We start from the raw sequence: 26618 nt of genomic DNA on the forward strand, positions 1-26618 counted from the left end.
ACTGGCTAAAATGCAAGTCTGTTAAAAGAACTGAAATAAGGGGGCATTTTGCAGAAACTTAGATACAAGGTAATCACAGAGGTAAAAAATGTATTAATATAACTGTGTTGGTTATACAAAACTGGGGAATGGGTAATAAAGAGATTATCTATCTTTTTAAACAACAAAAATTCTGGTGTTGACTGTCCCTTTAAGCATGCCTTCAATTCTAGCTAAATCACCAATAGTGTCACCAGCAAAGCCCCCTCACATTGTCTCCCCCATGCTTCATAGCAGTAACCACAGATCCAGACATCATCCATTTACTTTTTCTCCATCTCACAAAGATATCTTGATTGGTGGGTGCCTAATCTTGACCTTGCATGCTGACAGCCAAGATATGCTGCTCAAAATAGGTAAAAATCCTTTTTCAAAAAAGGGTCAAAGCTGTTGGTTTTGGAAAGTCTAAAATATGATTTTCACATTTTCCCCAAGCAAGATATAAAATAAATTATTATGTACAAATGTGTGTTATAAGTGTGTTATGGTGAGGTTTTTTTTTAATGTAGGAAGGCTTTGAAGAGGAAATACTGCATTAAGCAATGAGTAAAAACAATTCACCAGAATTCTGGTACATTGGATTGGGATCCCCTGTTTTTAATGCCTGTATACTGAAGATTATTCTTTTTTTTAGTTCACTGTAAAGCATCCAATAATGCAAGAAAACACAATCGGCTAGATTTAGAGTTTTGACGGTAAAGACCCGCGTAGCTAACGCAGCTTTTTTTCCCAATGCACTCTTAAGACAACACTGGTATTTAAAGTTGTCTGAAGGGCTGCGTTAGGCTCCAAAAAGGGTGCGTTGAGCGTTGAGCCTAATGTACCGCCACTTCAACCCTCAATACCAGCGTTGCTTACGGTAGTGGTAAGCTGGCAAAACGTGCTCGTGCACAATCCCCCATAGGAAACAATGGGGCAGTTTGGGATGAAAAAAACCTAACACCTGCAAAAAAGCAGCGTTAAGCTCCCAACGCAGCCCCATTGTTTCCTATGGGGAAACACTTTCTAAGTCTGCACCTAACACCCTAACATGAACCCCTAATCTAAACACCCCTAACCTTACACTTATTAACCCCTAATCTGCTTCCCCCGCTATCGCCGACACCGGCATTATATTATTAACCCCGAATCTGCCGCTCCATACACCGCTGCAACCTACATTATCCCTATGAACCCCTAATCTGCTGCCCCTAACACCGCCGACACCTACATAATATTTATTAACCCCTAATCTGCCCCCCCAACGTCGCCGCTACCTAACTACACTTATTAACCCCTAATCTGCCGACCGGACCTCGCCGCCACTATAATAAATGTATTAAAACCTAAACTGCTGCACTACCGTCTCACAAACACTATAATAAATGTTATTAACCCCTAATCTGCCCTCCCTAACATCGACGCCACCTAACTTCAAGTATTAACCCCTAATCTGCCGACCGGACCTCGCCGCTACTATAATAAATGTATTAACCCCTAAAGCTAAATCTAACCCTTTCCCCCCCCCTAAATTCAATATAATTTTAATCTAACAAAATAAATTAAATCCTATTAACTAAAGTATTCCTATTTAAAACTAAATACTTACCTGTAAAATAAACCCTAATATAGCTACAATATAACTATTATATTGTAGCTATTTTAGGATTTATATTTATTTTAAAGGCAACTTTGTATTTATTTTAACTAGGTACAATAGCTATTAAATAGTTAATAACTATTTAATAGCTACCTAGTTAAAATAATTACAAAGTTACCTGTAAAATAAATCCTAACCTAATTACAATTATACCTAACACTACACTATCAATAAATTAATTAAATAAATTACCTACAATTACATACAATTAAATAAACTAAACTGTAATATTTTTTTATTTTCTGTAATTTAGTGTTTGTTTGTTTTTGTAATTTAGTTTAGTTTATTTAATTGTAGGTAATTGTAGTTAATTTATTTAATTAATTTATTGATAGTGTAGTGTTAGGTTTAATTGTAACTTAGGTTAGGATTTATTTTACAGGTAATTTTGTAATTATTTTAACTAGGTAGCTATTAAATAGTAAATAACTATTTAATAGCTATTGTACCTAGTTAAAATAAATTCAAAGTTGAGTGTAAAATAAATATAAATCCTAAAATAGATATAATATAATTATTAGTTATATTGTAGCTAGTTTAGGGTTTATTTTACAGGTAAGTATTTAGTTTTAAATATGAATACTTTAGTTAATAAGATTTAATTTATTTCGTTAGATTAAAATTATATTTAATTTAGGGGGGTGTTAGGGTTAGGGTTAGACTTAGCTTTAGGGGTTAATACATTTATTAGAGTAGTGGCGAGGTCCGGTCGGCAGATTAGGGGTTAATACTTGAAGTTAGGGGGGGCAGATTAGGGGTTAATACTATTTACTATAGGGTTTGCGAGTCGGGAGTGAGGCGGTTTAGGGGTTAATAACTTTATTATAGTAGTGGCGAGGTCCGGTTGGCAGATTAGGGGTTAATAAGTGTAGTTAGGTGGCGGCAACCTTGGGGGGGCAGATTACGGGTTAATAAATATTATGTAGGTGTTGGAGGTGTTAGGGGCAACAGATTAGGGGTTCATAGGGATAATGTAGGTTGCGGGGGTGTGCGGTCGGCAGATTAAGGGTTAAAAATATTTATTATAGTGGTGGTGATGTGGGGGGACCTCGGTTTAGGGGTTAGTTTATGGGTGTTAGTGTACTTTAGAGCACTGTAGTTAAGAGCTTTATAAACCGGCGTTAGCCCAGAAAGCTCTTAACTACAGCTTAACTACAGCCTTTCCATGAGTTTTGTCTGTAGAGTTGTAACGCTCACTTCAGCCAAGACTCTAAATACCGGCGTTAGGAAGATCCCATTGAAAAGATAGGATATGCAATTGGCGTAAGGGGATCTGCGGTATGGAAAAGTCTTGGCTTGAAAGTGAGCGGTACACCTTTACCTACCTAACTCTAAATACCTGCGGGCGGCCAAAAGCAGCGTTAGGACCCCTTAACGCTGCTTTTGACAGCTAACGCAGAACTCTAAATCTAGGCGAATATTAATTACATTTAAATCCTTTGCAATGGGCGTCCAAGTATATGGAACTGCAGCAGACAGATCATGTATCCATAAGAAAATTTCCCACAAACAATTAGAAAATATTTTAATTGCTATATATTTTATTGAGTTGAGTTTTAAATTTAACATGAATATTTAACTGCAATTATTTACCTTTCTTCAGTTTATAAAAGTCATTGCATAACAATAAATCTTTCTGCAAATTTACTCTGGTAAAGACAAAGGTAAATAATCTGTCTTTCTTGAAATATTTTCTTCCTGTATTTTACTAATCGTGTTATTAATCTTGCTAAAAATACTTCAGTGACTCAATATACATTGCAAGTGTGCATCTTTAATTAGTCACGGTACATGAGTGTCTGTTTATGCATTTATGCCTAGATTCATAGAAAGAATATTTTTTTTTCATTCAACACACAAAAAAAGAAAATCAACAGAAATCAATCCGATCGAATACGATCGGGTTGATTGACACCCCCTGCTAGCATCCGATTGGCCGTGAATCTGCAGGGGGCGGCATTGTGCCAGCAGTTCACAAGTACTGCTGGTGCAATGATAAATGCCGACAGCATATGCTGTCGGCATTTATCGATGTGCACCGGATATGATCCGCTATATCGGTATAGTAATGCAGCTGATTAATAAGAGGTATGTAGTTGGGATCACAACTGCAGATATACACCTTTTGTTTTAGGATGAGTGTATACAAGAAGAAACAATTTCCTTATTGTTCTAACTAATTGGTTACAGGAGAGAGCTGTGGAATCTCTTGTAGTAGATGGCGGTCACAGCTAAGATAAGCCAGGAGTAATACAGTTGGCAAATTGAGTCCTGAGTAAAATGCAAGTCTTTTACAGCCTCAGCTGAATTGCAGAAAGTCACAGGAGAAGCCGGATGCCAATACAGGGCTGAGCTAATTTGCAGCTGTTCTCAGGAGAGGCCGAATTCGTGTAGCTGAGCTGTGTGAGATCGCTGTGAAGTAGGAAGGGGGTGTGAGCTCGTACTGAGTGTGAAGGAAAAGGCTTACCCGGGGGCCTGTAAGCAGCGGTTGTTGCTGCAGCAAGTAGCTGAAAGTCTATTAAAGTGTAGTGCCTTCCTTATGCTTGGGAATAGCAGTGGCAGCAGGAGTTCCTGGGTAAACACAGCTGAGGAATCCGGATAACTTGGCAATAGAAGAGGGTAAATGGTCAGACCTCAGTCCGGTCTAGTTGTTTGCAGACAGACTGTAGAAAGTGCCACCTTTAACCTGATGGTTGAATAAGCTTGCAGGAATATAACTGCACAAGTAGATGTCTTGAGATGTGGTGCAGAAGCACAGAGTAGTCAGCTGAGATAGAGAACTAAGTTACATACAACTAAGTTGCTACACATCTGAGCAATAATTGACAAGGTGAGAGGAGGATTGTGGGATTTTATAGAGGTAGTCTTAAAGGGGTACACCAGAGATGAATATCCATGACATGTCCCCCCGTCAAAGGGGCTGCACCGCAGCAACAGGTCCAGGCCTGTCTGGATTGGCACAGTGAAAAGCAGAAATCAGTCGAGAGGCATGAATGTTGGAGACAGGCTCCCAGGAATCCTCCTCGGGTCGGTATCCTTTCCAGTGGATCAGATATTGGAGTTGTCCTTTAAGGAGTCTGGAATCATGGATGGAGCTGATCTTATAGATCTCTTCTTCTATCGCTATAGGAGGTAATGATGAGCCAGCTGTTTGGGCTCTGGTAACCGTGTAGTGTTTTAGCAGTGACACATGGAACGTCGGATGAATCCGGTATTCTGAAGGCAGATCTAGCATTATAGCGTTTTCGTTCACTACCTTTGTGATCCGCAAAGGACCTATGAAGAGTTGGGTGAAGTTTTTTGAGGGTGTCTTTAACTTCAAATGTTTTGTGGAGAGCCAGACCTTATCGCCCACGGAATAGGCGGGTGGTTTGCTTCTTTTGGTATCATAGTACTTCTTTTGACTCATCTGTGCTTCTTTGATGTTTTCTTTAAGGAAGCTGAATGATTCGGCTAAGCTGTTGCTCGTCTCATCAACCTGGGATGATGTAGTGTTCAGATGACGGAAGAGGTGGAAGGTAGGGTGATACCCGTAGTTGGAGAAAAACGGGGTCGTCTTCGTGGAAGCGTTTAATGAGTTATTGTATGCGTATTCTGCAGTTGGTATGTTGTCGCACCATTGGTCTTGGTGGAAAGAGCAGTAGCATCGGATATACTGTTCCAACCATTGGTTGACTCTTTCGGTTTGCCCATTTGTCTGGGGGGGAACAGCTGTACTGTACCATTGATCGATGTGAAGGACCTTGCATAGTGCTTTCCAGAACTTGGACGTAAATTGGGATCCCCTGTCAGTAATGATGATGGAGGGAAGACCATGTAACCTCACTATGTGTTGTAAGAATAGTTGTGCGGTTTCCGAGGAGGTAGGTAGTTTCCGATAAGGAATAAAGTGTGCCATCTTCGTGAGGAGATTGATGACCACTAATATGGTATTACAATTGTTGGACAGAGGGAGATCAACTATGTAGTCCATCCCTATGGTCTGCCAAGGGTGATCGGATATATGCAGAGGTTTTAATAATCCATATGGTCGAGCCATTTCAGGTTTTAGTATAGCACATGTCTTACAGGTGTTAATGTATTCTTGTACGGAACTATCAATGTTAGGCCACCAGTAATTCCTTTTTAGTAATTCCAATGTTCTTTGGACACCAGGATGTCCAGCGAGGGGTATATCGTGATGGTTGTACAACATCTGTTTTCTAAGTGGAGGAGGTATGAATAGTTTATCCTTATGGTAGTAAAGAGAATCCATTTTTGTTGAAGTTTAGTTTTAGGGAAGGTAAGGTCTTCCTGTTGGGTTTTGCATAGGATCCGAAGGGGTCTTTCGTTGAGACAATATGGCACCCATGGCGAAGTTGGAGGCATCTACCTCTAATATGAACTGTAATGCTGGATTAGGGAATTGTAAAATAGGTGCCGTAGTGAAGTTTTCAATAAGTTGAATGCTTCCTGTGCCTGTGGATTCCAATTGATAGGGGAGTGGGAGCCAGTGACACTACTGAGTGGTTTTATTATGGTGGAGAAGCCCCTAATAAACTTCCGATAAAAGTTGGCGAAACCCAGGAAGTGCTGGAAATCCTTTGTAGAAGTGGGAATCGGCAAGTTTTGAATCACCTCCAGCTTGCCATCCTCCATCTTCAGACCTGCAGATGAGATATGATACCAGAGGAAGGAAATCTCGGAGACATGGAACAGATACTTCTCAGGCTTGGCATATAATTGGTGTGTCCTTAGACATCCTAACACCCAGTGTACATGTTTCTGATAATCCTCTACATTGTCAGAGTAGATAAGGATATCATCCAGGTATACCACCATACACACATCCAACAGATCTCTGAAGATGTCGTGTATGAAATGTTGGAACGTGGCTGGGGCATTGCATAGCCCGAATGGCATCACCATATATTCATACAGGCCGTAACGAGTCCTGAAGGCGGTTAGCCACTCGTCACCCTCCCGGATCCGGACCAGGTTGTACGCACCTCTTCGATCTAATTTTGAGTATATCTTTGCTTCACTGAGGCGCTCCACTAGTTTGGGTATCAATGGAAAAGGATATTGTTTTTTCACAGTGCGTTTATTTAGTTCCCGATAATCTATGATCGGTCTCAGTGAATTGTCTTTGTTTCTGACAAAGAAGATGCAAGCTCCGGCTGGAGAGGTTGACGGCCTGATGAATCCTTTTTTGAGATTCTCTTCCAGATATGATTTCAGGTGTTCCAGTTCTGGCTGGGACAGTGGGTAGATGTGCCCATAAGGAATAGTAGCCCCAGGTAGTAACTCAATAGGGCAGTCGTAGATTCGGTGGGGAGGTAACGTCTCTGCTTCTTTCTTACTGAAGACATTTAGGAAATCCTGGTATGGCTCGGGTAAAGAAAATTCAGATACCTGTAGTATCTTCTGGCAAGGATAGCAGGTTTTCTGACAATATGGAGAATCAAATTTTATCTGAAGGGTAACCCAATGTATGTTCATTTGGTGCAGTTGTAACCAAGAGAGCCCTAGAACAACAGGAAACATAGGAGAAGGTGTTATGTCAAAGGTGATATATTCAACATGTCCCGTGTCAGTTATTGTTTTTATGGGGATGGTCTGGTGTGTGATAGGACCAGTGTTAATGAATGACCCATCAATGACTCTAATGGACACATGATTTGCTTTCACACATAAGGGTATTTTATTTTTCTTTGCTAAATCAGCATCTAGAAAGTTGGAGTAAGCCCCTGAATCGACAATGGCTTCAGTACGGATTGCTTGTAGATCCCACTGTAAAGAGAGAGATATGGTACAGTAAGCAGAATTAGAGATTCTACTGGTGAAACAGTTCTTTCTGGAAAATGACTTACTGTTCTTCTGGCATTGCAGAATAGGGCAATCTCTCACAGAATGTGCTGGGGATGCGCAGAACATACAGAGGTTCGCCTTTTTCCTTTGTAGCCTTTCTTCTGGCTGTAGGGGACCCTTCATGAACCCAAGGTCCATGGGAACTGGGGTGTCCTTGGGACTGGAGGGACCGGTGGGTGCTGGGTAGTATTTGTGTGGAGTCTCAGAGTGTGAACGTTCAGCACGCCTCTCTCTCAGACGTCTGTCTACCTGTATAGAAAGCTCCATTAAACCCTCCAGTGTTCTAGGAAGTTCAGTGCAGGCTAATTCATCCTTAAGGGAATCACTCAATACGAGCCTGTATTGATTGCGGAGTGAGACGTCACTCCATTCAGAATCTTTTGCGTACAGTTTAAATTCTGTCAGGTATTCTTCAACGGGTCATCGGCCCTGTTTGAGTGAGCGCATGCTGGTTTCAGCAGATAGTTGTTTGTGGGTGTCTTCATATAAAGTCCCCATTTGTGAGAAGAAATCCGAGAGGGATCCGAGAATAGGGTCCTCATTCTCAAAAAACATATCAGCCCATCTCCTGGGTTCCCCCCTTAGGAAGGAGATGACGGTCATTACTTTCATCCTTTCAGAATGATAGGTCTTGGGTCTCATCTGGAATAGTAATTTACAAGCATTCCGGAACTGTTTGAATGCAGACATGTCACCAGAGAATAAATCTGTGAGGGATACCTGGGGCTCTGGGGTGTTATCCCTAACCATAGCCCTAAGAGCATAATTTTGGACTTGGAGTTCTCTAACTCCCTGTGTAAACTGGTCCACACGTTGGGATAGGTTATATACCACATTTGGTATATCTGCTGGATCCATTTTATTATGGTCAATTATTATGTAATGCAGCTGATTAATAAGAGGTATGTAGTTGGGATCACAACTGCAGATATACACCTTTTTGTTTTAGGATGAGTGTATACAAGAAGAAACAATTTCCTTATTGTTCTAACTAATTGGTTACAGGAGAGTGCTGTGGAATCTCCTGTAGTAGATGGCGGTCACAGCTAAGATAAGCCAGGAGTAATACAGTTGGCAAATTGAGTCCGGAGTAAAATGCAAGTCTTTTACAGCCTCAGCTAAATTGCAGAAAGTCACAGGAGAAGCCGGATGCCAATACAGGCTGAGCTGATTTGCAGCTGTTCTCAGGAGAGGCCGCATTTGTGTAGCTGAGCTGTGTGAGATCGGCCGTAACGTAGGAAGGGGGTGTGAGCTTGAGCACCAATCAGGTGCGAGGAATCTCGGCAGTACCAAGTGTGAAGGAAAAGGCTTACCGGGGGCCTGTAAGCAGCGGTTGTTGCTGCAGCAAGTAGCTGAAAGTCTATTAAAGTGTAGTGCCTTCCTTTTGCTTGGGAATATCAGTGGCAGCAGGAGTTCCTGGGTAAACACAGCTGAGGAATCTGGATGACTTGGCAATAGAAGAGGGTAGATGGTTGAATAAGCTTGCAGGAATAAAACTGCACAAGTAGTTGTCTTGAGATGCGGTGCAGAAGCACAGAGTAGTCAGCTGAGATAGAGAACTAAGTTACATACAACTAAGTTGCTACACATCTGAGCAATAATTGACAAGGTGAGAGGAGGATTGTGGGACTTTATAGAGGAAGTCTTAAAGGGGTACACCAGAGAGGAATATCCATGACAATCGGATCATGTCCGCTTGCACCATAATAAGTAGGCCACATTAAGTGAATGTAATAGTTAATGAAACATGACAGAATTATAATCAGAGCAAACAGAGTTGTTCCAGTATACATTGACACTTGAAAGATATTGAAGTTAATCTGTCATATTCAATGACTCCTAAAGCTCAGTTCAGAAGTTCAAAATCCCTTAAAATAAAAGTGATATATATTTTAAATTGTGCTAATCTATTTCTGCCTTCAGAAGCGTATTTGGGATTATTCAGCTGAAATTACACATATCGGAGGCCAATTACAGTCTCAACGGTACATTACTGACTGTAACTAAAGAGGAATGGGATTTGGGAATTATTATTTCAGATCATTTAAAATTTAGTAGACAATGCAGCAGTGCGGCCATTAAAGCCAGTTGAATACTTGCATTAGGAGAGGTATTAAAAGCAAAAATAGCAAGGTTCTAATGCAACTTTACAGATCACCAGTTATGCCTCATCTGAAATATTGTGTAAAGTTCTGGAGAACATATCGTCAGAAGAATATAAATAAACTAGAAACTGCTCAGAGGTACATGGTCTAAAACATAAAGGCCTAGATAACAAGTGGAGTGCTAATTTATTGTGCATCTGTAAACGGGCAAATTCGCCCATTTCCAGGCGCACGATAAATAACCATTACAGGTGGCTGGTTATTGCTACCGCAAGCTCAACAACCACAGATCGGCCAATAACACACATCAGATGAATTGTGACAACCCTATTTGATGATTATTGAATCCCCAGCAGAATGAGGATGAGTGGCCTGGTTGATTGGTGAAAGCAGTTTGGCAGCCTGGAGAGCAGTTGTATTTTTTCATCTAATAATGCAAGAAAAAACAATATTAATTACATTTAAAGGAATAGTCTAGTCAAAAATAAACTATTATGATTCGGATAGAGCGTGCAATTTTAAGCAACTTTCTAATTTACTCCAATTATCAATTTATCTTCGTTCTCTTGCTATCTTTATTTGAAAAAGCAAGAATGTAAGCATATGAGCCGGCCCATATATGGTTCAGCACCTGGTAGCACTTTCTGATTAGTGTCTAAATGTAGCCACCAATCAGCAAGTGCCACCCAGGTTCTGAACCAAACATGGGCTGGCTCCTATGCTTACATTCAAATAAAGATAGCAAGAGAACAAAGAAAAGTTGATAATTGGAGTAAATTAGAAAGTTGCTTAAAATTGCATGCTCTAATTTTGACTAGACTATTCCTTTAAATCATTTGCAATGGGCATCCAAGTATACGGAACTGCAGCAGGCAGATCATGTATCCATCCATAAGTAGGTTTCCCACTAACACTTAGCAAAGGTTTTAATTGCTATACATTTTATTGAGTTGATTTTTAAATTTAACATGAATATTTAACTGCAATTATTTACCTTTCTTCAGTTTATTAAAGTAATTGCTTAACAATAAATCTTTCTGCAAATTTAGTAAAGACAGAGGTAAATAGTCGGTCTTTCCTGAAATATTTTCTTTCTGTATTTTACTCATTGTTATTAATCTTGATAAAAATACTTCAATGACTCAATATACATTGCAAGTGGGCATCTTTAATTAGTCACGGTACATGAATGTCTGTTTATGCATGTATGATACCATTTATGCTTAGTTTCATAGGAAGAATATTGTTTTTTCATTCAACACAGAAAAAAAGAATACCATACTCGCTTACATAACAAGCTAAACATCAAAGATTTAATGCATTTTGAAAATACGTGTTGTCTGAAGGCACATATATTAAGTGAATGTAATAGATAATGAAACATTACGACAGAAATATAATCAGGTAAACTGAGTTGTTCCAGTATACATTGACACTTGAAAGATATTGAAGTTAATCTGTCATATTCAATGACTCCTAAAGCTCAATTTAGAAGTTCAAAATCCCTTAAAATAAAGTGATATATATTTTAAATTGTGCTAATCTATTTCTGCCTTCAGAAGCGTATTTTGGGATTATTCAGATGAAATTACACATATCGGAGGCCAATTACGGTCTCAATGGTACATTACTGGCTATAACTAAAGAGGAATGGGACTTTGGAATTATTATTTCAGATCATTTAAAATTTAGTAGACAATGCAGCAGTGCAGCCAATAAGGCCAGTCTAATACTTGCATTGGGAGAGGTATTAGTAGCAAAAATAGCAAAGTTCTCATGCAACTTTACAGATCACTAGTTATGCTTCATCTGGAATATTGTGTAAAGTTCTGGAGAACATATTGTCAGAAGAATATAAATAAACTAGAAACTGCCCAGAGGTACATGGTCTAGACATAAAGGCTTAGATTACAAGTGGAGCACTAATTTATCATGCACCTGTAAACGGTCAAATTCGTCCATTTACAGGCACGCAATAAATAACCAACTATTACAAGTGACTGGTTATTGCTATCGTAAGCTCAGCAACCACAGATCGACCAATACTACACATCAGATGAATTGCAATGACCATATTTGATGATTATTGAATCCCCAGCGGAATGAGGATGAGTGGCGTGGTGTAACGCTCATGGGATACTCCTCTGTCAGACCAAACTCGGCCAGTAGTCTTGTTATCCTGGCATTGAGCCAGAATGATAGGGAATATCCCAGAGCAGAGAAAGTTAGTGAGATGAGGAAGGCGGCACTCACCATAGGCAGGACAGTCAACAGCTGCAACAGCAGAGCAGTCCTAGGGCACACCACTAGAATGGTCAGGCAGGCAGGGTTTGGCAACAGTAAAGCAGTCCAAGGATAAACCACTAGAATGGTCAGGCAGGCATTGTTTGGCAACAGCAAATCAGTCCAAGGATATAGCACTAGAATGGTCAGGCAGGCAGGGTTTGGCAACAGCAAAGCAGTCCAAGGATAAACCACTAGAATGGTCAGGCAGGCAGGGTTTGGCAACAGCAAATCAGTCCAGCAGATTAAGGGTTAAGGCAGGTAGAGTAGTCAGACAGGCAGGTTCAGCAACAGTAATCAATCCAGCAGATTAAGGGTTAAGTCAGGCAGGTTCAGCAACAGTAATCAATAATAGGCAGTTAGAAAGAACAATCTGTCACACCCAAGAGCACACAAAGTAACACTTATACTTGGGCAGTGACAGATCGTCAGTGTAACATTTAAATAGGCGCAGGATTCACGCCACTGAGCTCCAACCGGCATCAGGAGCGTGCAGCGATAATGTCAGCACCGCACGCATCCTGAGCTGACACTGCCCCTGGCAATGAGCAGGGAAGGAGACGCCACCCCCTAGCAACAGCTAGAGCGGCGCGGCGTGATACCTGGTTGATTGGTGAAATCAGCTTGGCAGCCTGGAGAGCAGTTGTATTTTTTCATGTGTGTATTTGTGGGGGGTTTTTGGTGATTGACAGCCATTATCGATCATTTAGCAAAAGAACCCTATATGGGAATAAAATGGAGGCGCCACATTGGGGCCTATTTATCAACAGTCTTGCAGACCTGATCCGACAGTGTGGATCAGGTCCGCAAGACCTCGCTGAATGCGGAGAGCAATACGCTCTCTGTATTCAGCATTGCACCAGCAGCTCACAAGAGCGGCTGGTGCAACGCCACCCCCTGCAGACTCACGGTCAATGGGACGCCAGCAGGGAGGTGTCAACCCGATCATACTCGATTGGGTTGATTTCCGGAGATTCCTGTCTGCCTTCTCAGAGCAGGCGGACAGGGTTATGGAGCAGCGATCTTTAGACCGCTGCTTCATAACTGCTGTTTCTGGCAAGTCTGAAGACTCGCCAGAAACACAGGCCCACAAGCTCCGTTCGGAGCTTGATAAATGTGCCCCATTGTGTGAACAGTATAAGGAACAGAGGGTGATGCAACAGCAGATCTTATACTAACAAGAGCGCACAAGAACCATGTGTTGGTAGGAGCAGGTTGAAACAATTAGCATTTCAGCACACTGACTCTCTGGCTAAAGAAGGCTTCCCAATAGGAGATTTCACTTCCCAGCTTTGGATTTAGCAAACCACATGATCTGATAAATTGATAAAACATTTATTAAAATGCATAAAACCAAGAACACTTAGTCATCATAATCTAGATGACTGAAAAATTGCAACATGTTTCTCAGCATGTACAGTATATCGTTTCATCAGGAATCATTATCCGTCATTAACTGTGGGGAAATGGATATCAAATGTCATGTGAGGTATCAAGCTCAGCTTTAAAGATTAGAATCTGGGTCCATGAATCTAACCTCTGTAAAGGGGATTACACAAATAGTAGCAATGTATTACTGATACCTAGCAGAACATATCTGGCGTGCCAATGCCAATATGTGGTTATCCACCAATCACTAGCTAGGCCCTAGTAGTGCATTGTTTGTCTGGAGCTGAATTTAACTATGTTTTAACCATTTTGCATTGGTTAGCTACTAGGGATGGGCGAATGTGTTTCTATTCAAATTAGAATGTACAAATATTCTTAAAAATTCTATTATCGAATGTTATTTACAGTTGTCGAATGGCACTTTCGAATTTGAATGTCATATTCAAATTTGAATGTCACATTGAAATTCGAATATTACATTTATAAAACACAGTTATAGACTAGAAATACTATTTTGAATTAAAATGGTACATTTGAATTTGAATGTGGCATTCAAATTCTAATATTACATTTATAAAACACAGTATTAGACTAGAAATACTATTTTGAATTCAAATCTTACATTCAAATTAAATTGTAGCATTCAAATTCAAATATTACATTTATAAAACACAGTTGTAGACTAGAAATACTATTTAGAATTAAAATGCTACATTTGAATTTGAATGTGGCATTCAAATTCTAATATTACATTGAAAAAAACACAGTATTAGACTAGAAATACTATTTTGAATTCAAATCTTACATTCAAATTAAAATGTAGCATTCAAATTCAAATATTACATTTATAAAACACAGTTGTAGACTAGAAATAATATATAGAATTAAAAAAGTTACATTCGATTTCGAATGTCACATTCAAAATCAAATATTACATTTCGAAATTGAATGTGATTTAAAATACATAGCTAAACATTCTATTATTCGACTGAAAAAATTGAAAATAGAATGTAAGAATGTTATATAAACATTTGAAATTCGATTCCAAAAAACGAATGTATCAACATTCATTTTAAATTTTGAATTTTTAGAAACATTCGCCCATCCCTATTAGCTACATAATTATAGCCAAGCAAAAGATCAAAGACATTAGATCATTTTCTTTTAGGTCCCTAAAAGAATGGTGTTCTTTAAAATGCTACCGTTTTAAAAGAATATCAGCCAATGAGGTAGATTATCCTGTGGTGCTGATGTCTATTTAATCTGAAAAACGTCATCTGACAGCTGTTAAATATGGAGTTTATAAGAACTCATACAGATAAATCAATTTAGCAGTGCGAGAAAGACTTAAATGTGACTGGTGCTTGTTATATAATAAAAATGCTACCTATTAACAGAGACAAAGACATTTGAAGATTTTAAAATGTTTTGTAGGCTTAATTTCAGACCTCAAAATTACAGTTTTTAACTATGCTTTCTATATTATGGAGTGTATTTATATAATTCATGTGTGTTTACTGATACAAGGGTGCAGCCAGTACATGTTTACTACACAGGAAGAAACTGGAGTATTCCATCACTTTATACTTATATTTTGAAATTAATTGTTCAAAGCTAAGATTTGTAGAATGGCATAATAAATTAGCTCTCGAATTTCACAAGACGTAGCTGCCATGTTATTGTTAGTATCAATTATAATTCAGAAATATATTTAAATGTGTAACCATTCCACATAATAAGTTAACTAACTAAACAGTTTGTTTACTTGCTATTTCTGTTTCCTTGTTGTAAATACATTTCCCACTTGGATTTCATGCAATTTTTAAAGGTTGATTTCTCGTGATAATTGAATCCAGATGTTTAGATGGGTGAGTTTTTTTTGTGAGAAAGAGTGGGATTTGGGATTAAACGTTCTAATTTTCATGCTATGACTCAGTCATATAACTTATGTATATCTTCTAATTGAATTTACTGTTCTTGACTAAAACCCAGAGATCATCGAATCTAGCCCTAAGTAAAATATTTGTATGGGGTTTACGTTTTCTTTGATAGGCATGATGTCATTTTGAAGGAGAATTGATTTATGTTTTTTTTTTTTTTTATACAAAATAATAGTTTACCATATTCTCTTTGCCTGTTTTCATAGTTGACTTTGAAATTTCCCCCAGCCCTGTTGTTTGATCTTCAGTTTTTTTTCCATGTTTCTTATTTCATTCCCAAGTTAATTTGCATGAACTTATTTATTCATAACAGACACTTTTGCTTGCAGGCTGCTCTAAGCAAATGGATAATCAAACTTGTAGTGCAAGAAAAGGGGACATACTTCGATCTGTCAATGCCAACAGCTAAATCGCTTTGTGCTTGATGTTATTTATTTTATTTTTTTGTGACTGATCACTGTTCATTATAATTGTTTTACTACCGTAGTTGACTGTATGTACTAGCGTAATGATTGTAGTAAGATGTAACAAGTGTCCTATTGGGAAGAAACAAAATTACATGATTAATCAGTCACGCTGTTCCCATGACATGACAACACTGTAATACCCAGAGCAGATGTTGACTTTAGTTTCTGTAAGTTTTCATACTTTGCTGCACTCAATTAGAATTGCCATTTTAAATGTGTCATACTACATTTCTCTTTGTTTCAGAGCAAAAAACATGCCAACAAAGTCAGACTGTACTATATGTTACATCCGGAGGATGGAGGACCTCCCTCAAAGAAACTTCGACCCGATGATCCGGTAAGTTGTTGTCTTTGGAAATGAATCAATACTTCACGTAAAACACTTGTGCATGTTTAGCTGTTCACTTAACAATAGGAAATGCTATCTGCCTTTTCAAACAGAAATTATTTGCATGATATGTAGTTAGAATTCAGTTTTAAAACATTAGAATATATTGGTGGCTGGTCCATTGGGATACTGACATCCCCCAATCATTAGAATTCTCCCAGTTTTCTTCTTCCATTATTATTATTAGTAGAAGTAATTATTTTATTAAGTTGAACATTTTCTATTCAATTTTCTAGTATTATATATATATATATATATATATATATATATATTTATATATATATATATATATATATATATATATATATATATATATATATATATATATATATATATATATATATATATATATATATTAATAAATCATTCAATTTTCTTCTATTTAGGTAGTTTATTTTGTATTGGATTTTCATGTTTTCTAAATGGTTTTAAACATTTTTGAAATACCTCCTTAATAAGAAACCTCTTATTTCCTTGCTGAGCTATTCTTAAATTGTCCCATGCAGCAATGTGATTTCTAGACTTGCCTCTGACTGTATGTTGGCATTGACAGTTGTAGCCTAAGCACCAAGCAAAAATATAAGAAAATGAACAGCATGCAGTAGCAGCATTTGGCCAATCAAAACTCTGTTTATTTTTGAGTGATATTTAACAAGAGCAAATGCATGTAAAATCTATTGTATCTACCAGACATAGATCAATATGCGGGTGTCCTCAGATTTTTTTCACATGTAAGAAAGAAGTGTTGTCCCCTGCACTGAAACTAATCATATTTTTTTAGTGTTGTTATAACAAGAGATGTCTTGTCATCCATTATGTATCCCTGAAACAAGGGAATGTATACACAATCATCAATGGCAGATGCACTTTCTTATTGCTTGGGACCCTTAATAAGGTTTTTTTTGTTTAGTTTTTTTATATTGAGACAATTTCTCAGTTCTCAAAGCATATCATAATGTCTCATCCGAAAATAGTCTATTTTTTTCAGCTATGGTGTCATATATCCTATAGATGTCCTTGTTCACTTGTATTTACTGTTTTTTTGTTGTTGTTGGGGAGTACAATATTGCCAATAATCCTATTTGCAAATGACATTATAAATCTGCAACACCCATAAAACATGGTTCTCACTCATATGTAGCAATTGGTAATACATAGGGTGCCCTGGACTCCAAAAGAGACCCTAGCACCAAAATATGGGAAGGCACAGCATATTTGAAAGTAGAGAGGCTAAAGATGGATATTTATGTATATATATATATATATATATATATATATATATACACAGTATATACATAATTATTTATGTATTTTTATGTTTATATATGTATTTAAAGACATATAAACACATATATATGTACACACACACACATATATATATACAGTGTATCAGTGTATATATATATATATATATATATGCATTAGAGCCCTTTGCTGTTAAGTAGAATTAAACATTTATAAACATATTTATGCAATATTCATATTTAATAAATGGTTTAACTATGTATTCAGTCTATATAGTTCACATTCCAATGTTCTGCACATAGCAGAATATGTTCTGTGTATTTTTAAAAAGATGTTCCTATATATATCTGTATATATCCATACCTATATATAATCATAATTATCACTCCACCCTTACATCGGTCATTGACACCCTGGCCCCTCCTACCATAGCTCAGAAACCACACTCTCATCCTCAGCCTTGGCATACTCCTCTGACACGGTACCTAAGCAGATGTTGCCATACTGCTGAGCGACACTGGAGGATATCTCAGAGTTCAGCTGACTTTTTTCACTACAAGTTCATCCTGAACTCCTACTATTCTGCCCTTAATCTTTATAAGCAACTATACTTCTCTAATCTCATCTCTACTCTTTCCTCTAACTTAAAATGTCTGTTTTCCACATTCAATACTCTTCTGCGCCCACCTCCACCTCCTAATATTACTTCTCTTTCAGCTCAAGATTTTGCCAGCCACTTCAATAACAAAATTGACTCCATCAGAAATTAAATCACCACTCAACTTACTACCAATCTCCCACCCCCTCAAAAGCTCACAATCATTCAAAACCCAAATACCCTTAAATTTAGCTCTTTTGCCCCTGTTACTGAGGAAGAAGTTTCTGCCCGTATACTGTCCTCCCACCGCACTACCTGTCCCCTCGACCCTATCCCTTTACAGCTACTCCCCTCCCTCTCTTCTACCCTCACCTGCATACTCACACACCTTTTCAACCTCTCCCTCAGCACTGGTATATTTCCCTCATCTCTAAAACATGCACTGGTCACACCTATCTGCAAAAAAACGTCCCTCGATCCATCCTCCCCATCCAACTACCGTCCTATTTCCCTACTCCCTCTTGCCTCAAAGCTCCTTGAAAAGCTAACATATGCACATCTATCCCATTTTCTTACACTATACTCTCTTCTTGACCCACTGCAGTCTGGATTTCATCCCCATCACTCCACAGAGACAGCAATTGTCAAGGTTACCAATGACCTACTTACAGCAAATTCCAAAGGCCACTTCTTTCTGCTTATCCTCCTTGATCTGTCTGCAGCCTTTGACACTGTTGACCACCCTCTTTTGCTCCAAACCCTTCAATCCTTCGGCATCTGCGACACAGCTCTCTAACCCCTAATCTGCCGCTCCCGATATCGACGCCACTATGCTAAAGTTATTAACCCCTATTCCGCCACTCCCCGACATTGCCGCAACTAGATAAAGTTATTAACCCCTGAATCTCTGGCCTCCCACATCACTACCACCAAATAAACCTATTAACCCCTAAACTGCCAGCCCCCCACATTGCAACAACCTAAATTAAACTATTAACCCTTACACCTACCCCTAAACCTAACCCTAACGTAACCCTAACCCTAACCCTAACACCCTCTAACTTTAACATAATTTAAATAGAGCTAAATTAAAGTTACAATTATTAACTAAATAATACCTATTTAAAACTAATTTCAAACTTACCTGTAAAAAAAAACCCTAAGCTAGCTACAATATAACTAATAGTTACATTGTAGCTAGCTTAGGTTTTATTTTTATTTCACAGGCAAGTTTGTATTTACTAGGTAGACTATTTTGTAAATAGTTAACTATTTACTAACTACCTAGTTCAAATAAATACAAACTTACCTGTGAAATAAAAATAAAACCTAAGTTACCTTACACTAAAACCTAAAATAACAAAAAATTAAAAAAAAATAAAATCACAAAAAATAAAAAACAACCATTACAAAAACAAACAAACAAAATTATCCAAAAAAAATAAAAATTATTCCTATTCTAATACCCTTTAACAATCAGCCAATAGGATTGAGCTTGCATTCTATTGGCTGTTCCAATCAGCCAATAGATTGCAAGCTCAATCCTATTGGCTGATTGGATCAGCCAATAGGATTGAACTTCAATCCTATTGGCTGATTGCATCAGCCAATAATATTTTTTCTACCTTAATTCCGACTGGCTGATAGAATTCTATCAGCCAATCGGAATCTAAGGGACGCCATCTTGGATGACGTCACTTAAAGGAACCGTCATTCAGTAAGAAGTCTTCGTTTGAAGAGGATGCTCCAAGTCTGATGTCTTGAAGATGGAGCCGCTCCGCGTCGGATGGATGAAGATAGAAGATGCCGTCTGGATGAAGACTTCTGCCCGTCTGGAGGACGACTTCGCCTGGCTTGGATGAAGACTTCTCCCGGCTTCGTTGAGGACTTTGGCCCAGTTGGATGAAGACTTCTGCCGCTTCCTTGAGGATGGATGTCTGGTCTTCAGAACTGTAAGTCGATCTTCAGGGGTTAGTGTTAGGTTTTTTTAAAGGGTGTATTGGGTGGGTTTTATTTTTTAGATTAGGGTTTGGGCCGCAAAAGAGCTAACTGCCCTTTTAAGGGCAATGCCCATCCAAATGTCCTTTTCAGGGCAATGGGGAACTTAGGTTTTTTTATATAGTATTTTATTTGGGGGGTTGGTTGTGTGGGTGGTGGGTTTTACTGTTAGGGAGGTTGTTTGTATTTTCTTTTACAGGTAAAAGAACTGATTATTTTGGGGCAATGCCCAGCAAAAGGCCCTTTTAAGGGCAATTGATAGTTTAGTTTAGGCTAGGTTTTTTTTTATTTTGGGGGGGCTTTTTTTATTTTGATAGGGCTATTAGATTAGGTGTAATTAGTTTAAATATCTTGTAATTTGTTTACTATTTTCTGTGATTTAGTGTTTGTTTGTATTTGTAACTTGTAATTTAATTTAATTTATTTAATTGTTGTTAATTTTGTTAATTTATTTAATTGTAGTGTTAGGTGTTATTGTAACTTAGGTTTTATTTTACAGGTACTTTTGTATTTATTTTAGCTAGGTAGTTATTAAATAGTTAATAACTATTTAATACCTATTCTACCAAGTTAAAATAAATACAAACTTGCCTGTAAAATAAAAATAAACCCTAAGCTAGTTACAATGTAACTATTAGTTATATTGTAGCTAGTTTAGGGTTTATTTTATAGGTAAGTATTTAGTTTTAAATAGGAATTATTTAGGTAATAATATTTAATTTTTATTTAGATTTATTTAAATTATATTTAAGTTAGGAAGTGTTAGGGTTAGGTTTAGACTTAGGTTTAGGGGTTAATACATTTAGTATAGTGGCAGCAACGTTGGGGGCGGCAGATTAGGGGTTAATAAATGTAGGTAGGTGGCGGCGATGTTAGGGATGGCAGATTAGGGGTTAATAATATTTAACAAGTGTTTGCGAAGCGGGAGTGCGGCGGTTTAGGGGTTAATATGTTTTTTACCTTAACTCACAACTCATAATCTAGCCGTTAGTTTGTTTAATTTGATAGGTAAGTTTTCGTTTAATTTAAGATAGGGAAACTGTAAATTTAATATAAAGTTAGGGGGGGGCGTTAGGTTTAGGGGTTAATAGTTTAAATTAGTTTATTGCGATGTGGGGGGCTTTCGGTTTAGGGGTAATAGTTTTGTTTAGTATATTTCATTGTAGGGGGATTGCGGTTTAGGGGTAATAAATTTATTATAGTGGTGGCGATGTAGGGCTTAATAACTTTAGTATAGTGGAGGCGATGTGGGCAGACGGCAGATTAGGGGTTAATAATAATAATAATATTTAAATAGTGTTTGCAATGCTGGAGGGTGGCGGTTTAGGGGTTAATAACTTTATTATAGTGGTGACGATATCGGGGAGCGGCGGAATAGAGGTTAATAACTTTTATTAGTGGCGGTGATGTTGGGAGCGGCAGATTAGGGGTTAATAACTTTAATATAGTATTTGTGATGCAAAAGGGCCTCGGTTTAGGGGTTAATAAGTAGTTTATGGGTTTTAGTGTACTTTTTAACACTTTAGATATGAGTTTTATGTTACAGCTTTGTAGCGTAAAATTCATAACTACTGCTCTTAGATTGCGGTACGGATCTTGTCGTTTTAGGCTGTAACGCAGGTTTTTTAGCCTCACCGCAAAACTCGTAATGGCAGCGCTTTGGGAATCCCATTAAAAAACGCAATTTTTTCGAGTGCGGTACTGATGTTGCGTTACAGGTTAAAAGGCTTGCGGTACAGCTATACTGACAAGACTTGTAATGGCTGCGTTGCTGTTTTAATGCTGACATGACCATATTTTTAGCATTAAAAGACGAATGCACAACTCATTATCTAGCTGGTTGTGTTTAAACACTGTAAATGGTTTAGTAATAGGTTTAATAACAAGAGAGCTGTTTGAGGGGGGTTAAGGAGGGTTCAGGGGGTGGGATATATCAGGTGAGAGGCTGATCTCTACACTAAAGCTAAAATTAACCCAACAAGCTACCTATTTAACCCCTTAACTGCTGGGCATAATACAAGGGTGGTGCGCAGCGGCATTCAGTGGCCTTCTATTGACCAAAAAGCAACGCCAAAGCCATATATGCCTGCTATTTCTGAACAAAGAGAATCACAGAGAAGCATTTACAACCATTTGTGCCATGATTGCACTAACTGTTTGTAAATAATTTCAGTGAGAAACCTAAAATTGTGAAAAAGTTAACAATTTTTTTTATTTGATCGCATTTGGCGGTGAAATGGTGGCATGAAATATACCAAAATGGGCCTAGATCAATACTTTAGGTTATCTACTACACTACACTAAAGCTAAAATTAACCCTACTAGCTCCCTACAAGCTACCTAATTAACCCCTTCACTGCTGGGCATAATACAAGTGTGGAGCGCAGTGGCATTTAGGAGCCTTCTAATTACCAAAAAGCAATGCCAAAGCCATATATGTCTGCTATTTCTGAACAAAGGGGATCCCAGAGAATCATTTACAACCATTTGTTCCATAATTGCACAAGCTGTTTGTAAATAATTTCAGTGAGAATCCTAAAGTTTGTAAAAAAGTTTGTGAAAAAGTGAACAATTTTTTTTATTTGATCGCATTTGGCGGTGAAATGGTGACATGAAATATACTAAAATGGGCCTAGATCAATACTTTGGGTTGTCTACTTAAAAAAAAAAATATATACATGTCAAGGGATATTCAATGATTCCTGACAGATATCAGTGTTCGAATGTAACTATCGCTATTTTTTTTTTTTTTTTTTTAAATTGGTTTGTAAATAGCAAAGTGCTTCTGATTTAGTGCCCTATAAAAAAAATATGTGAACATTGGGTATTTCTAAACTCAGGACAAAATTTAGAAACTATTTAGCATGGGCGTTTTTTGGTGGTTGTAGATGTGTAACAGATTTTAGGGGTCAAAGTTAGAAAAAGGGTAGTTTTTTTCCATTTTTCCATTATATTTTATAACCATTCTTAAAGTAAGTTATAAGATATGATGAAAATAATGGTATCTTTAGAAAGTCAATTTAATAGCAAGAAAAATGGTATATAATATTTGTGGGTACAGTAAATGAGTAAGAGGAAAATTACAGCTAAACACAAACACAGCAGAAATGTCCAAAACGGGACAGAAAATGGAAAAGTGTGGTGGTCCTTAAAGGGACATAATACTCATATGCTAAATCACTTGAAACTGATGCAGTATAACTGTAAAAAGCTGACAGGAAAATATTACCTGAGCATCTCTATGTAAAAAAGGAAGATATTTTACCTCACAATTTCCTCAGCTCACCAAAGTAAGTGCTGTGTAAAAAAATATACTTCAGCTGTTGCTCAGCTGCAGGTAAAAAAAAATGAAAAAATGAACAGCAGCCAATCAGCATCAGCAGTGCTGAGGTCATGAACTATTTTACTTTGATCTCATGACATTTCACTTAACTCTCATGAGATTTCATAGTTAACTTTCTTAAACTGAATAGGAAAATAAGATGAGTGTGCACGAGTCTCACTCCCTTAGCTGTTCCGGGACAGACATACTGATTTGCTGCTTAGAAGTCCTTTACAATGGGATGTGGCTACTGAGGAACTTTTGAGGTAAAATATCTTTCTTTTTTTTACATAGAGATGTTCAGGTGATATTTTCAAGTCAGCTTTTTACAGCTATGCTGCACCACTTTCAAGTGTTTCAACATTTGGGTATCATGGCCCTTTAAAGGGTTAAAAATCATTAATAATGGGGGGCGGAGCCAACAACCAAGGCAGCAAGATGTGATTTCTGCAGCTCTGAGCTCTTAAATATAATTTTATAGATTAACTAACTTCAAAGGAGCCCCAAAATATACTGAGACGCAACAGAGAACAAGCTTTATTGATATTAAATATAAAGAAGCCAAAAGTTTTCATGTTTTGGGACTAAAACTTTGATATTCTTCTCCTACACTGACCACGCGCAGCTGCGACATCAATATACAAAACAACTTGGTCGAAATGGAGTCCCTGGAAGCCTGGGAACAACGTACCCAGCAACTCCTAGAAAGACACTATAGATGTCTCCAAAAAGATATAAAATTATTGCTTTTTGCTCTTATCCCGGCTGCGACTCCCACAACCGAGAGATCTGGTCCGCAGGAGTATACATGGGGCCTGAAGCGATCTCATACCATGGACCTCGCACTCCCTCAAGCACTACAGAAAACTTCGTCCGTAGAGGAGACGGAGCAAGCTACCTGCCTAAAACATTCACAAGTACCGCATCGGAGAGGAGGCGAGCTTGGGGATCTGGTGGCGGTGAGTGAGTTAGAGAAGCTAGGACAAACGGGTCCTTGTGAGCAAAACTGCACCACACAGCCCTATAATGCCCATGTAGGCCCTGCGCAATATTTTACTGCCCAGCTAGATCCCGGCAACCTCAAGTTACAGACTGACCCAGATCGAGTCAGGGCTGAAGGCTTCAGGATATCCGCTACACTACCTGAACCTATAGTAAAGCCGCCTGTTTCCAAAATGGCGATCACCCCACTGGCCCACGAGATAACAACTAGCGAGTGCGGGGTAGACCAGGGACAGGAGTCTCATCTAGGACACAGGGGCCTCTTCTTAACATCGGAGACACAACTCACACGGAAGCCGATGTCGGTAAACCCTGCAATCCTACAAGGAAACTGTAAGGAAAAGAAACAGCTTAGAGGCACCGGGAAAATTGTAATAGCTGTGAGACACCTCACCATATCACAAAATCGGATCAGTATACACAGGTCCTGCTATGCATTCTTGAATCGCCTATGCCCTACCACGCTCCTATGCCTTAACTTTCTCAAAGCCTGGGGACACAACCTGGTCGCATGTGGAGTGGGTTAGTATGAAATCCCCAGGTCACACTACGGAGAATAGTTCAGCTTGTTACTCATATCTCTCTGGACACTTGCTGGACTAGTATGCTTTCTCCTTTGATATTATGGGGTATCAAGTATGTGTGCTATGTATGTTTAACCTGTTATGGATGTATGTTTATTTTTATTTTATTTTTTACTTGTTGCTGGGCATGACTATTCTAAGTTGCTTGGACTTTAACTAAAAGATATGCAGTATGATCTAGTGTGGATTTGTGCAGCTACCATCACCTAAAAGACTGGTCATTTTTCTTCACCCCCAAAAATTTGATCACTGGAGAGACTTTGCACTGTAGCTGAATTGGGGGTAATAATTTCTAAATTAAGATTAATATGGTTGATATGGATGTTCATGATTGATACCTATTAAGTTCAAGTTTTATTAGGATACCACTGTCTGTATACCTTCATATAGTTAAGCTATAAGGCTGTAAATTATCACCCTTCTTATTTCACGCTCAGCCAAGCACCAGGTTCATACATACTGTTAATATCATTGTTTTCATAGTTTATTTGACTGCTTTAATGACCCACATGTGAATGTTCACAATTAAGGTGATATAGGACACGTTGATGCTATTTTAGTCATGCCCTAGAATTGTCAGCCTATGCGTTCCTTTTTTTTTCCAGGGAGTTCTGGTCCTAAAGCTCTAAACCCTACTGTTTATGCTCCCCCTAACCTGTGACGCCTGTAAGAATTCACTTTTATAATGTTTATAGATGTTTAATCTATCATGCATCTTTATATAATTCTTGGACAGCTCAGGGGTTGGACCTATGAGGTGGGTATAAGCCCTCATATTCCTTTATTTTGCTCTCTTAGGTCTGTAGGTACTTGTATAATATTATACCTGTAAACAATTTCTAGTGTACGTATTTGGAACTGGAGTCATCAGGTCTACGAGGTCAAATCTAGGTCTAGCCTGTCGCTAAGATATGCTTAGTCTCTAAATTCACTGTCCCTCTGGTTGCTGGGTATGGGGCCCTTGCTTGAGCAACGGGACATCAGTGTTTAAAAGAGTAGACTATATCTTTCCTTTCTATAGGTATTTACAGGCCTGTCCTCTGGCTTATGATAGATACAGAGGGTAAGTTTAACACAGCTCCCTATTTTAATTTTAATCACTACTCTACCTATATCTATAGCATACATAGTTTCACAAATAAAACCACCCCGCAGTTTGGTTATAGTTGGCTCCGCCCTCCCTGCTTTATCCCTCCCCTTCCCTTCCCCCTCCCATAATTTGAGTGGCTCTGGCCCACTGCTACACCTCTTCTTTCCCGTTCTCTATGACCTACTCATGGTCATTTTCAATGCTAATTCCCCACATCACGATAAGAATTTCCACTTTAGACATTTTATAGGTGTGGAGAACAGACTCCAATCATTAAAATATAAAATGAAGTTCTACCTTAGTTTGCCCAAGCTTGTACTCGACACCTCTCTAGACATAGCATAGGTATCCATTCATTAAGGCTGACCTTTTAATACCACTATTGTTATGTTTATCCTTGCAAGCCCTAACATTGACTCACTCTGAAGCTGGGAACAGTTACCCCACTATTAGCTGCATTGATAACTTACATGTTACAATCTTGTGTCTCATTCTTGAATGTTAACTTTATGATTGGGCAAACTTTGCATCTTGTATTATTTTGTTTTCCTGTATGAAACTTCAATTAAAAATTATTTAAAAAAAAAAAAAAAAAAAAAATCATTAATAATAAAAGTGAGTTTATGTGGCTGAAATAAAGAAGTGTAAGACAGGAACTAAAAGAAATGTGAAAAAAAAG

At 38.1% G+C, this 26618-nt stretch overlaps 1 protein-coding gene across 1 annotated transcript in view; it reads left to right on the forward strand.

Annotated features, from left to right (window-relative positions):
- LOC128640494 (zinc finger matrin-type protein 4-like) overlaps positions 1-26618 on the forward strand; it is a 269542-nt gene that overhangs the window by 33525 nt on the left and 209399 nt on the right. Inside the window, exon 2 of the mRNA XM_053692972.1 lies at positions 15957-16049. Within this exon, the coding sequence (XP_053548947.1) occupies positions 15957-16049 (93 nt within the window). The remainder of the gene's footprint in view (positions 1-15956; positions 16050-26618) is intronic.

Source organism: Bombina bombina, chromosome 9 (assembly GCF_027579735.1).
Source record: "Bombina bombina isolate aBomBom1 chromosome 9, aBomBom1.pri, whole genome shotgun sequence".
Lineage (NCBI taxonomy): Eukaryota > Metazoa > Chordata > Amphibia > Anura > Bombinatoridae > Bombina > Bombina bombina.